General features: G+C 40.3%; 1 protein-coding gene across 1 annotated transcript; it reads right to left on the bottom strand.

Moving 5' to 3' along the window:
- Positions 1–8,491: 8,491 nt before the first annotated feature.
- On the bottom strand, positions 8,492–10,422 carry LOC138894894 (uncharacterized). The gene is made up of 3 exons (XM_070179629.1): positions 9,776–10,422; positions 8,715–9,017; positions 8,492–8,627 (listed from the first exon to the last, which is right to left on the bottom strand). The coding sequence occupies exons 1-3, from the start codon at positions 10,420–10,422 to the stop codon at positions 8,492–8,494; spliced, it is 1,086 nt and encodes a 361-aa protein (XP_070035730.1).
- Between the last annotated feature and the right edge of the window lie 3,533 nt (positions 10,423–13,955).

Genomic DNA, 13,955 nt, shown 5'->3' with positions numbered 1-13,955 from the left:
ATTGTGATGTTAGGGATGTCATATTTAACTTAACTCTAGTTGATTAATTAATACTCCTTCTGTCCCATTTTATTTGTCCTCTTTTAATTTCTTAGCTTGACTATATAGTTATGTAAGAGTTGCATTCAAATGAAAGTGTGCTCAACCGTGAATATAACTCTTAAGCATTGTGAAAATAATATTGAGCTTATTTTGTGGTAAAACGTAAAATAGTTGATGTTAATACAACAACATATATGAAGGAAAATATTTCACCTTTACGAAGCAACATTAGATAACCAACAAAAATTATGATGGAGCAGTAACTAGTACTCCGTCATGCATCCTTAGCCAATTCAAATTAAATCGGCGTCTTATACTAATACCGGAGACGGGTGTGAAACCAAAAAAAAAGTTCGAATAAGCCCAGTGATACCACAGAGGGGGACACGATTTTATAGATATGAGTCATGAGTTTGACTTGTTTACTTGGTGGATTTGACTAAATCGAGTTACCAATTGCTATAAATGGAAACTAAACAGTAATTTCTACTTTCTACTTATGAGGACATTTTTTTGGTTTCTACTTATGACTTGTCCTTAACTACCTAGCTCTAGATAAGGACAAGACCAGTTTTAAAGGGTAGTTATCGCTTTTCACACTTCACATGGATATATAGTGGCTTAATTCTTAAGAACAAAATAAGAAAACCATCAATTGAAATTAAAACAAATTATGGACGGTCCAAATCATAATTAAGCAAAGAAAGAACATGATAAATTGTATTTTAAAAGTAATTAGTAATTTATTATATGACCAACATTATGACCGGTAACTGCATGCCATGTGGTCAGCACGTAATTAAACTAACTTGATTTTGAACCCCATTAATTCCCAACATACGAATTTATATTTGCTTGGTATATCACTAGCATGAACCTAACATTTTGGGATTTTGTGTTGTTTAACTCAGAAAAGAAAAACCCAAGGATCAATGAAGCAGAAATAATAAGTATTAATGATCTCTGAAGCAATCCCTTAAATTAATTACAATTTTCCTGATCTCGCCCAACTATACATTGTAAGAAGGACTAAGCGGTTGCTGCAAATATAACCCGGTTCAAGTCCGGAGTCGAATCCCACAGGGAACTAACCTATTTACTACAACCTTAAATAATGCTACTGATAAGCTCAGACAATTTCCTGATACAGTAGTTTTATGAATAATCAGTGGAATTTATTTAGCCAAGAAAAAATGACAATAAAATTAGCAATAATCAAGACTAAAATTGAATTCAAGGGTAAAAGGATCTAGGGCTATTGATTTCCCCAATTGCCGGATTAATTCTCAAATCTTTAGCTATAATCTCGCCGTAATACTCTATGAGGATTATGAGTTCCGGGCTACCGTAATTACCTTTCGATCAATTATGATAATTTACTAGAAGCATTCTCTCGAACTACTCTAGTTAACAATTTATGCAACTCAGAATTATCCCACCAAACCTTCGTTATTTCTAACCCCACTTTTAAATTCAAGTAATTAATCTATTAACTTCCCCAAAAGTGGTATTGTTCAATAACAATCTAACCAAGTGTTCTTTCTCAAGCAACACAAAGTGAATAGACACGATTAATCGAGAGCCCTTTCAATTAACCACAATACAATACGTAATTGAACAATCATAGAACAAACATGACTCAATTATAACAAAATAGAGTCAAGACTTCATCCAACAATTGATTCCATAAACCCTAGATAACAGATTTAGCTACTCATACTAATGGAAAATAAATCACTAAAATAATTCTTAATCAACAAATAGAAGTACGAAGAAGAAGATGAAAACTCTTAGGAATTTATCCGTCTTCTCTCCCTCGTTCTTGCCTCTAAAATCTTTTAAAAACAGTTATCCCCCACTTCTGGGCGAGTTTAGGTTTCATATAGGTTTAGGTTAGTCGCCTAGGAAATTACATAATTAACCCTACGTGTTTGGCTTTCGTCCGCCCGTCCGCTGCCGCAGATTTGGACTGCCTCACTGCCTTGAGTTCGGGGACCAATTCGCGGCCCACTCCGCGGCCGCGCACCTGGAGGGGTCGTTTCGCTTGCTTTTCTCGCTCATTTTCGACCGGGCTAACCTTCGATTGCCCTTTCACATTCCATGTTGACTCCAAAATACTCGTTAGCTCCCTCCTATCTCGGAGTAGCTCCTGCAAAGCATCAAATTCTTAATTAGAGTATTTTGTTATCTTTTAGCATTCAAATATCAATAAAGTACGGCTAAATTAGAGTGTAAGTAGTATCTAAATTGCATGAATATAGCCTACTATCAACATCCCACACTTAAACCATTGCTCGTCCCCGAGCAATCAAACCACACTCTTAGGGGCTTAACTTCACTGAGAGACTTCCCTACTCATCACACCAAGAATATTTCACATAAATTTAGTACATTAGTGCAACATCTACACCTCAAGATTTGACTCCCTCTAGCTATGCAATATTCCTAACCGGCTTACTTACTCTATATCAAAGGTCCAGACTTAACTCTCCTTCATGAATCAAGTGCCTGGTCACAACAAAAGAGACTCATTTCACAATCAGTAAAATTCACACACACTGAGGAACTTTAAAAGGAACAGAATTCACTCACCCTCAGAAATAACATTCTTGTGCCACAGAAAATGCACTATAGGCTTGCCCGTAGTGTACGACTCTACTAATTGAGCTCACTCAGTCTAGGATCAAATAGAATTTTATTTGGATGTAATGTAGGTTGTAGGTTGGGTAGGATATATTTGGATATATAATAGTGACTACACCTCCCTAAGCACTTTAATACATTTATTTTACAATCAAGTCCATACCTAAGTTAAACCAATATTTTTATTTTTTTAACACCACATACACCACCCCCACACTTCTTCTATACCACCCCCACACTTCTTCTTTGAGCACAATTACCTTAAAAGCTACCAAAAATTTATTACCAATCAACATGATACACTATTAACAATGTTCTTCTCTTTTTTTTTTTTTTTTTTGGTCACAAGTGGTCTTTTCCAACAAGATATACCTTTCTCCTTATTTCCTAGTTCCACTCAAAAGCTCAATCAACTACCCACACTTTATCCTTTATAAATTCATACTATTTCTAGTGCTTACGAGAGGTAAATGATTCAAAAAAATGGTCAATTCAAACAAGGGATAGGGCTTGTAATGTGGTTGCCAAGGAAACAGGATTACAGGCTCAACGGGGTTAACTATGGTGCATAGCAAATAGGTGGGTGGAGTATGTATATATATGGTTCAACAAAGAAATGCCTATATCACTTCCCAGACTAAACAAGACTACCATTTCGCTTTGCAGACACACAGGGCAAGTTCTAGGCATTAAATGCCGTGCACAGAATATAACAAGCCTCCCACACACATGGCACATGACTCATTTCATATTAGATCATCAAACACTCAGATCAGGGTACTTCAGCCAAATTAAGAACATACATTTTAAGGCCTTCTTACAAGAGTCAACAAATGAGCCTAAGCGTCATACTAAAGTAACCGCTATATTCAAGGCATTACGAAATCAAACAAGGCTTCCTATTTTAATTCTGCCCATAGCCCATAAGTTCCTAACTAAAAAAAATAAAAAGCTAACTACACCCGGTTCAAACAAAACCATTGGAAAAGAACTGTGGTTTGAAGAAAAACCAAGGGGGAATTGATACACTACTACAAAAGAAATTTTTTTTCTTTTCGACTTTAGTCCCTTGAGAAACCCGTCGAATGATATCCATCGTTGGGCCAAGTCGAAATTGATTTATAAAAATAAACTACGAAACTATCTACATACAACAAAATATCCTCCACCCCACAGTTAAGAAGATGGCATGTCCCCATGTCATACAAAGTAAAGTAACGTGAGGTAAAGGAACTTCCCTGGTGGATCAGTCTTGATCGAAAATAGTGCCAGGGTCGAGATGACATGCTCTCCCCAGCGCACGCAGCCAACCCATGATTTTCTTTTCTAACTTCGCATTTTGGGTTGCCAAAGCATCAACTCTGGTCCCCAATACCGTGACGGAAGTGCGCAGTCCTGCCGTGTCTTGTTCTAGGGCTATTATTCGCGTGCTCCGTTTGCCCTGGGGTGGTCCTTCAGCTACTGCAGCTTGTTCCTGTGGGGGTGAGGCAGGTTCAACCTCCTCCTGCCCTTCGTCGCCCTCTTCCGACGTATTAGAATCGTCACTATGAGTTGCTCTTGGTGCCACCGGTCTTTCCCGATGGTCACTTTATCTACCCGAAACTTTGCTTCTTTCTTTACCATGCCATCTACATTTGGGTTCTCAGGAACCCTTACTGCCCGGCACAATCTAGTGATCAGAGAGGGGAAAAAGAACCCATATCTCTTCTGTGTTGAATGGACGAACATCTTAGACTGAAGAACCTTGGCCACATCGAAGTCGTGGCCATTCACGAAGCATCATATCAAGGCAGCTCTCGGACCATTTACCTACGTGGTGTTGTGGGATGGCCGTAAGCGACTATTGATGATGTACAACTAGCATTTTCCTTCAAAAGTGAGTGAGAAAGAGTGTAACTTCGATCCTGGCACAACCCACACTACCTCTTTGTCTGGTGCACAGATAGTTCTGAAAAACATGTTCCATGTGATGGGTTCTCTCCTGTAAGTATCAGAGAAATCCTCCTCCCCATTGAATTCAGGCAATCAATACACTCTCCTGATGGATTCTAACGAGGCATCCACCCTCGTGTGTCGCACAGTGCATATTCTATCCTTATGTTCGGGGCAGTTGGCATAGAACTCCCGAACAAGCATCAAGTTACCCTCCTCCGGCTCTTCGAAAGAGTTGTCCAATTTGCGCCTGATCAACTCCCGATACATATTAGGGCATTCATCCTGGAGGGACGCCCTGTCAATACCCCTTTCCGGTACAGGTTTTTTAGTGGCTTTCAAACTGAAACGGTCTTGGGCAGCTCTGGAGACAAACCTGGTACGATCAAACTGAGCTGCACTGGTCGGTGCCCGTCCCTGAGATGAGCCTCCATGACTACTTGATGAGGCCCCAGTAGCGCGTCTCTTCCTTAAAGGTTGCATGTTACCTACACAATAAATACTGCTATCGGTGGAAAGAGGAATATGTGTCCCAATGGCGGTTACTCAGACTTCACTCGCACAATTGGTCACAATTTATCTTCAACACTCATTAAGGCAAATCAACAAACAGGTAGTGTGAATATGTACCCCCAAGTCACCCAAAGACCCAATCAAACCCAATAATGGCTTCCTCTAAATCAATCAATTCAAATAGCCTCCATATACCACATATAAACCACAATCCAAATCCCAGACAAAAGTACCTATGATATTACTACCCTATACAGAAAAAGAAAAAAAATAATAAGAAAGAGGAATAAAATCATGTACTTACTTGGAGATCTTGAGAAGAACGGAGGTCGGAGATCGGTTGAGTGGAGAAGAGAAGGAAGGAGAAGATTCTTGATTTAGACCCATGAATCCTTTCGATGCGCGTGAACTTTGCCCTGCACAATAGTAGGTCGGTCAAAGTCGTTCAAAATCAATTACAACAAACAAAGTAAGAAAAATAATGGGTTGCCTCCCAAAAAGCACCTAAGTTAACGTTGCGGCACGACAATTTACAATAAACCATGGGTTGCCTCCCAGGAAGCGCCTGATTTAACGTCGCGGCACGACACAGGCTTTCATTATCACTCCTCGTTCGCGTACTAGGGCTCTTCTAAAGTTATCACCACTTTATCCATTTTCTCTTCGACCATTCCAAGGTAATGTTTCAACCTTTGCCCATTTACCGTAAACTTGTTTGTCCCATCATTAGATTCAATCTCCACAGCTCCGCTTGAGAACACTTGCACCACTCTAAAGGGTCCTGACCATCTGGACTTCAACTTACCCGGAAACAACCTCAATCTCGAGTTGTATAACAATACTAGATCTCCGGGCTTAAAGTTCTGATCTAAGATGTGCTTATCATGGATCATTTTCATCTTTTCTTTGTATAATCTAGCATTTTCAAATGCATGGAACCTGAATTCCTTGAGCTCATGTAACTCAGTGACTCTGCTGGTACCTGCGGCCTCTATATCCAGATTCAGTTGCCGCATGCCCAAAGTGCTTTATATTCGAGCTCTACCAGAAGGTGGCATGCCTTTCCAAACACCAACTTGTACGGTGACATACCAATTGGAGTTTTGAATGTTGTGCGGTAGGCCCATAATGCATCATCCAGCTTCTTCACCTAATCGGTCCTTATTGTATTTACTGTCTTTGTCAGGACACTTTTAATTTCTTTATTGGACACTTCAACTTGCCCGCTCGTCTGTGGGTGGTACAGTGTGGCTACTTTGTGGCGAACTCCATACTTTTCCAACAGATGTGTGAACGCTCTATTGCAAAAATGGGTTCCACCATCACTGATTATAGCTCTCGGGGTGCCAAAACGTGTGAAGATATTTTTCTTTAAGAAACTTGTTACCCCTTTTGCATCATTGGTTGGGAGAGCCACCGCTTCGACCCACTTGGAGACATAGTCAACCGCTACTAATATACATTTATTACCATACGAGCTGACGAACGGCCCCATAAATTCGATCCCCCACATGTCAAAAATCTCCACCTCTTGAATTATGGTCATCGACATCTCGTGACGGCGAGATATGTTGCCTGTCATTTGGCATTCATCGCAACTTTTGACCCAAGCATGGGCATCCTTGAACAGAGTAGGCTTTTCTGAGTAGAAGGTGACAACCCTAATGAATTGACCATTTCACACTTAATTAAAAGGGCTTAACGATGCCATAGTCTGTACACGCCTGACTTATCCCTTATTCAGGATTGGTTATTTTCTTTATTTTACTTAAAATTAAAACATTTTTTTTGAAATGCCTATTTGGTTCTAGTAGTTACTTTACTAGATTTTTCTTGTTCGCCACTTTGTTCTCAACTCTTCTCACCTCCTGGGCGAGACCGTGAAACACTTTGGATCTAAAAAGTTTGATCAATTCCAAGAAATTGCCTTTTCTTCGCTTCAATAGTGAATCACCTACTAAAGGGGCAGGCCTGTACGCCTTATTTGAGTCTACCTTTGTAATGTCAGGCTGAGAAAGGGGGGATAGCACTAGAGAGTCGGGAACTGCCTATCCTCCTACTTCTTATTCTGGGGTCTCCGCTCGCCCTCGATCAAACTATCAATTGAATAAGAGAAGAAAGCTCAAGATTCACCGTTTTCGAGCTCCCCCCCTTTTTCCTCAATTCGTAGATAGAGAATCGATTTTAATGGCGACCGGACTCCTCTTCTCTGGAAGTCTAATGGTTTGGGAGACGTCGATTCCCTGGATTTTTTGTAACTCAAAACCAAGAACGCTTCATTCGGCATGGTTATTATGGAGGACATGCTGATGTCTATAAGCCCGAGAACAAGATTCGGAGCAACGACCCCAACAGCTGCATAAATGACTAGAATTTATTTTTCAACTGTGAAACTAGCTCTCGCTTGATGACTGCTTTACTTTTAGCTTTTTCCTGTTATCTTGGCAAAGGTATGATCTATACTAATATTTAGTAGGCAAGGATCGGAACGGGCGGATCCCAGGTCGAATTCCTGATCTATTCGTTTCAGCCTTAGAGGATTGAGCTTTTTGAGAGCACCGCACTGCGATTGAATGGCGGATTTCAATAATGAAGAGAAAAGTCTAGTTCTCTTTTCATTTGAAAGGGGAATGGATGTCTTATTGAGAGTGATTACGGAAGAACCTTTTCATAGAGGAGAGCGATAGGCCGGTTTGAAGAGCAAGCTTGAAAATAAATGGAGAGGTCATTCATTCATAGCAGAAAAAGCGCTCACTCACTCGTATCTGAAAAGGCAGGCGGGGGGCTCTCTATCCTTAAGATAAAAAAAATTTCATTCTTAAAAGCCTTCTTTCATAGATAATCAGTAGTATTCCTCTCGCTAGCTATTCTGAGTAAGAGGGGGAGGACTTGATGTGACTACTATTAGACCTCCAACCCCGAGAGACTCTACAATTATTATGAGCGGATAACCCTTTCCCTTCCCTTCTATAGAGAGGTTGCCCCTTTCTCCCCGGGTAGTTCACTCACTCCCAGTGCGGTGCTCTATTCAGCAATACAGGAAGTCCCTGCATAACTTCTTGAAGGATTTCCCAAACAATCGGCTCTTTTTCTCGAAGTACATTCCCGATTCCAACATTTTTGCTGATGTCCGGATTCCTCCAAAGTGTCCACTATATGGTGAAGCATGGCAAGCCTGCAAAACAGAAGGTTGATCTTTCTCGGGGATACACCTCCGGATCATGTTATCTACACATATTTTAGACAATAGAGGTTCATCCCAAAAAAAGGCTCGACAATTGCGGAAGAACTTTTTCTTTTGAATTAAGGAGAGTTCATAACGTACAATACCGCTTGCTAAATAGTTAGCAATATCAGCATACTATGGCGCCCCCTCCATTGTCACAGCAAGTAACTGTTCATCCGAGAATGTCTCTGTTATGTCTTCAACCTCCATTCTTTTTTCAGCTCCCTCCAATCTTGGGAGGTGGTCTGCCACTTGATTGTCTGTCCCCTTTCTGTCACGAATTTCCAGATCGAATTCTTATAGCAAAAGAACCCAACGAATCAAGCGTGGCTTTGACTCCTTCTTTGCTATCAAGTACCTAATTGATACATGGTCAGTATAAACAATAACTTTTGAACCAATTAAGTACGACCTGAATTTGTCAAAGGAAAATATTACAGCTAGCATTTCCTTTTCTGTTATAGTGTAATTGAGCTGTGCACCGCTGAGCGTCCTGCTTGCATAGTAAATCGGGTGCATCGTCTTGTCTTTTCGATGTCCCAAGACTGCTCCTATAGCATAATAACTGGCGTCGCACATAAGCTCGAATGGTTGCTCCCAGTTGGGTGCAACAATGATGGGTGCAGTTATTAGTCTCTTCTTCAGCTCCTCAAATGCCAACCTGCAATCATTGGAAAACACAAAGGGCTGATCCTTTTCAAGAAGTTTACATAAAGGGTTAGCAATCTTGGAAAAATCTTTTATGAATCGCCTGTAGAACCCGGCGTGCCCAAGGAAACTTCTCACTGCCTTGACCGAAGTTGGCGGTGGCAATTTCTCAATCACATCAACTTTAGCATGGTCGACCTCAATTCCCTTACTGGACACTTGATTCCCCAAAACTATTCCTTCGTGTACCATAAAATAGCACTTTTCCCAATTCAGCACCAAATTTGTCTCCACACATCTTTTGAGCACTCTTCTTAAATTGTGAAGACAATCTTCGAATGAATCCCCCACCACGGAGAAATCATCCATAAACACCTCCATAATATCCTTCACCATGTCAGTGAAAATGGCTAACATGCATCACTGGAATGTAGCCGGTGCATTGCAAAGTCCAAAGGGCATTCTCCGAAAGGCAAAGATGCCATATGGACAAGTGAAGGATGTTTTCTCTCTGTCTTTCGGGGCTATTGAGATCTGGTTATACCCCAAATATCCATCCAAGAAACAGAAGTGGGACCGCCCAGCTAACATGTCCAACATTTGGTCAATAAAAGGCAATGGGAAATGGTCCTTTCGAGTGGCTATGTTCAGTTTTCGATAGTCCATGCAAATCCGCCACCCCGTGACTGTACGAGTCGAGATCAACTCGTTATTCTCATTTTGTACGACCGACATTCCTCCTTTTTTCGGCACACATTGGACAGGACTGACCAGTTGCTATCAAAGATGGGGAATATGATACCCGCATCCAGCCACTTGATCACTTCCTTCTTTACTACTTCTTTCATATTTGGATTCAGACGTCGTTGATGTTCCTTGGAAGGTTTGTGCCCCTCTTCCAGAAGAATCTTCTGCATGCAAAAGGCTGGGCTGATACCCTTTATGTCTGCCATGGTCCAACCAATGGTAGTCTTACATTCTTGCAATACCTTTAATAGTTGCTCCACCTGCACAGCTAGCAAACCAGATGATATAATAACAGGCAAAGTAGAATTAGGCCCCAAGAAAGCGTACCCGAGGTGGGTTGTAAGTGGTTTCAAGTTCAGCTGTGGTGGCTCCTCTATTGATGGTTTTGCAGGTGGTATTGCTCTCTCTTCTAAGCGTAGGGGCTCGAACTGAGGTTCCCTTTTCCAAAATCCTTGACCTTCGAGAGCCATGACCCACTCTGCCAACCCTTCATCGTCCATCTCTTCCAAATTCATCAAGCATGCTTCTAGTGGATCCTTGACATTAAGGGTCTCGTCCTCTTCTTGCAATATCACATATACAGCCTCCACTAGTGAGCAGTTTGCAAATTCACTGGGTCTCCTCATGGATTGTTGAACGTTGAATATTATTTCTTCATTGTTCAACCTCATTTTCAACTCTCCAGTCTCACAATCAATTAATGCTCTCCCAGTGGCTAAGAATAGCCTTCCCAGAATGATGGGTATCTCTTCATCCACCTGACATTCAAAAATAACAAAGTCTGCAGGAAATACAAATTTCTCCACTTGCAAAAGCACATCATCAAGAATTCCTGTGGGTCTTTTGACTGTGCGATCAACCAGTTGCAACAACATTGAGATCGGTCTAGCTCTGCCAATGCCCAGTTTCGTATAGATTGCCAAGGGCATCAAGTTTATGCTGGCTCCCAAGTCACACAATGCTTTACCAACATCATAACTCCCAATAGTGCATGGGATAGTGAAGCTACCTGGATCAGACACCTTTTGGGCCATAGGTCTTGTCACTACCGCGCTGCAGGTCTGTGTTAAAGTTATAGTGGACAGGTCCTGGAATATGAGGATTATGAGTTCTGGGCTACCGTAATTACCGTTCGATCAATTACGATAATTTACTAGAACTGTCGAACTACTCTAGTAAACAATTTATGCAACTCAGAATTATCCTACCAAAGTTTCGTTATTTCTAATCCCACTTTTAAATTCAAGTAATTAATCTCTTAACTTCCCCAAAAGTGGTATTGTTCAATAACAATCTAACCAAGTGTTCTTTCTCAAGCAACACAAGGTGAATAGACACGATTAATCTAGGGCCCTTTCAATTAACCACAATACAATACGTAATTGAACAATCATAGAACAAACACAGCTCAATTATAACAAAATAGAGTCAAGACTTCATCCAACAATTGGTTCCATCAACCCTAGATAACAGATTTAGCTACTCATACTAATGGAAAATAAATCACTAAAATAATTCATAATTAACAAATAGAAGTTTGAAGAAGAAGATGAAAACTCTTAGGAATTTATCCGTCTTCTCTCCCTCGTTCTTGCCTATAAAATCTTCTAAAAACAGCTATCCCCCACTTCTGGGCGAGTTTAGGTTTCATATAGGTTTAGGTTAGTCGCCTAAGAAATTACATAATTAACCTTGCGTGTTTGGCTTTCGTCCGCGGCCGCGGATTCGACCAAGGATCCGGCCGCGGATTTGGACTGCCTCTCTGCCTTGAGTTCGCGGACCAATTCGCGGCCCACTCAGCGGCTGCGCACCTAGAGGGGTCGTTTTGCTTGCTTTTCTCGCTCCTTTTCGACCGGGCTAACCTTCGATTGCCCTTTCACATTCCATGTTGACTCCAAAACACTCGTTAGCTCCCTCCTAGCTCGGAGTAGCTCCTGCAAAGCATCAAATTCTTAATTAGAGTATTTTGTTATCTTTTAGCATTCAAATATCAATAAAGTGCGGCTAAGTTAGAGTATAAGTAGTGTCTAAATTGCATGAATATAGCCTACTATCATTCCCCTTAAAGGAACATAACTTACAAAATTGAATTCTATGTTTTAGAGTTTTTTTGTTTGTTAGGTAAGGTGATATTTGGATCAGTTTGTACGTACTTGAATGATTCATCTAAAAAGTATTATGTCCACCAATATACGTACTGAATAACTTTATCCACTTAAGCATAACATCGCGGATGAAATCTTATAATGGAGTAGTTTATGTCACAGCGCAATTCCACCTATAGGTCATGATGGCGCCCAACACTACAGCTAGATAAGCCAACTAATAAGTCAAACGTACATTGGTTAAACTTTTATTCCAAGAAAATAATAAAATACTAATTTCTACCAATGTGTGTGCCAAGACCCGGTATCACAAGTGCATGAGCATCTAGTAGATTATACAAAACTCCAAATACTGTCTGAAATGAAGTAGACAGAATATAAATATAAGAAGAGACACTGGTAGCTGCAGAACGGCTCAGAAAGGCAGCTCACCACTATGCCTCGGGATGACGTGGGTATGTGATGATAGGTCCTCCACTAGTACCTGTCTCAGATCCTGCACAAAAAGTACAGCAAGTGTAGTATGAGTACGTAAACAACATGTACCCAGTAAGTATCAAGCCTAATCTCGAAGTGGTAGAGACGAGATGGCCGACTTTGACACTCACTAAGGGTCAATAATAATAACTGAAATAAAACTAGGATACTTAAATCAGCATGATTTACAGAATTTACAATAACCTATTTAATCAGCAGAAATAATCAAATTTCCTTCAAATGTAACAATTCTCAATATATTAATTAAATTCCCTCAATTCAAATAATTTCCAATGTATCAATTAAACCTCATTCACCGGAGTAAAAATTAATTCCTTAACAAGAAAAAATAATAATTCCTTAAATTTCAAAGATTTTCTAATTTATTAATTAGCTTCACAAGCTGAAATAAATTATTAAAGTATCGTGTAATTATTATTATTAAGCACGATTTCTGTCGAGGACGTACGGCCCGATCCAGAGTGTCGTGTACACTGCCGAGGGACGTGCGGCGCGATCCATAGATGCATCTATCTTGCCGAGGCATTCGGCCCGCTGCACAAGAAAGGAGGATATTTTCTTATGTGCCTCCGGAAGGAGAGTATATTTATTATAAGATAAATTCGGGAAGAGAACAATTTCTTTTAACAATTAATTGATTTAAACAAACAATCAAGCCTGTGAGATTTTCACCCTTTAATATCTTTATATAACAATTCACAATATATTCATACAGATATCAATTAATATAAATAAATTAAAGAATATAATTTTCACAAGTAAGGCATGTTTTGAGTCCTAAACTACCCGGACTTTAGCATTAATAGTAGCTACACACGGACTCTCATCACCGCGTGCGTACGTAGCCCCCCACAATTAGCAATAATTATTTAATTTTAATCACCTATGAGGTAATTTCCCGCTCATAAGATTAGACAAGAGACTTACCTCGTCTTGCACCAATTTAATCCACTATAAGGCCTTTTCCACGATTATCCAACTCCGTCTGGCTCGAATCTAGCCAAAATAATTCGATACAATCACTAAATATTGTAGAAATCAATTCTATAAGAAAATACTACATTTTAAAGAAAAGATCCCGAAATTAATTAAAAATTCGCCCGCGGGGCTCACATCTCGGAATCCGGCAAAAGTTATGAAATCCGATAACCCATTCAATTACTAGTCTAACCATACCAGTTTCACTCAAATCCGACTCCGAATCGATACCGAAATCTCAAAATTTCGTTTCTATGAGATTTCTAAACTTTTCAAAATTTCAATCTCAAAACACTAATTAAATTGTGAAAACAATGATATACTTGTATATGTAGACCAAATCCGAGTTAGAATCACTTACCCCAATATTTTTCCCTTGAAAATCTGCCAAAAGTCGTCTCTTCTCAAGCTCAAGTTCGTTAAAAATGGCAAATGGGACGAATGCCCTCTTTTTATAAAACTGCCCAGCAGCCTTCGGAACTGGTCCTCGAACTGGGCCTCGATCGCGGCTTCGATCACAGGCTCGAGCCTGGACCTCGGTCATGGCCTCGATCAGGGCATCGAACATGTGCCTTCGATCAGGGTATCGAGGTTGTGCCTTCGATCAGGGCATCGAGGTTGGG

This window comes from Nicotiana tomentosiformis, chromosome 6 (genome assembly GCF_000390325.3).
Source record: "Nicotiana tomentosiformis chromosome 6, ASM39032v3, whole genome shotgun sequence".
Lineage (NCBI taxonomy): Eukaryota > Viridiplantae > Streptophyta > Magnoliopsida > Solanales > Solanaceae > Nicotiana > Nicotiana tomentosiformis.
The sequence above is the reverse complement of the archived record's forward strand: the minus strand, read 5'-3'. Positions and strand labels throughout refer to the sequence as shown.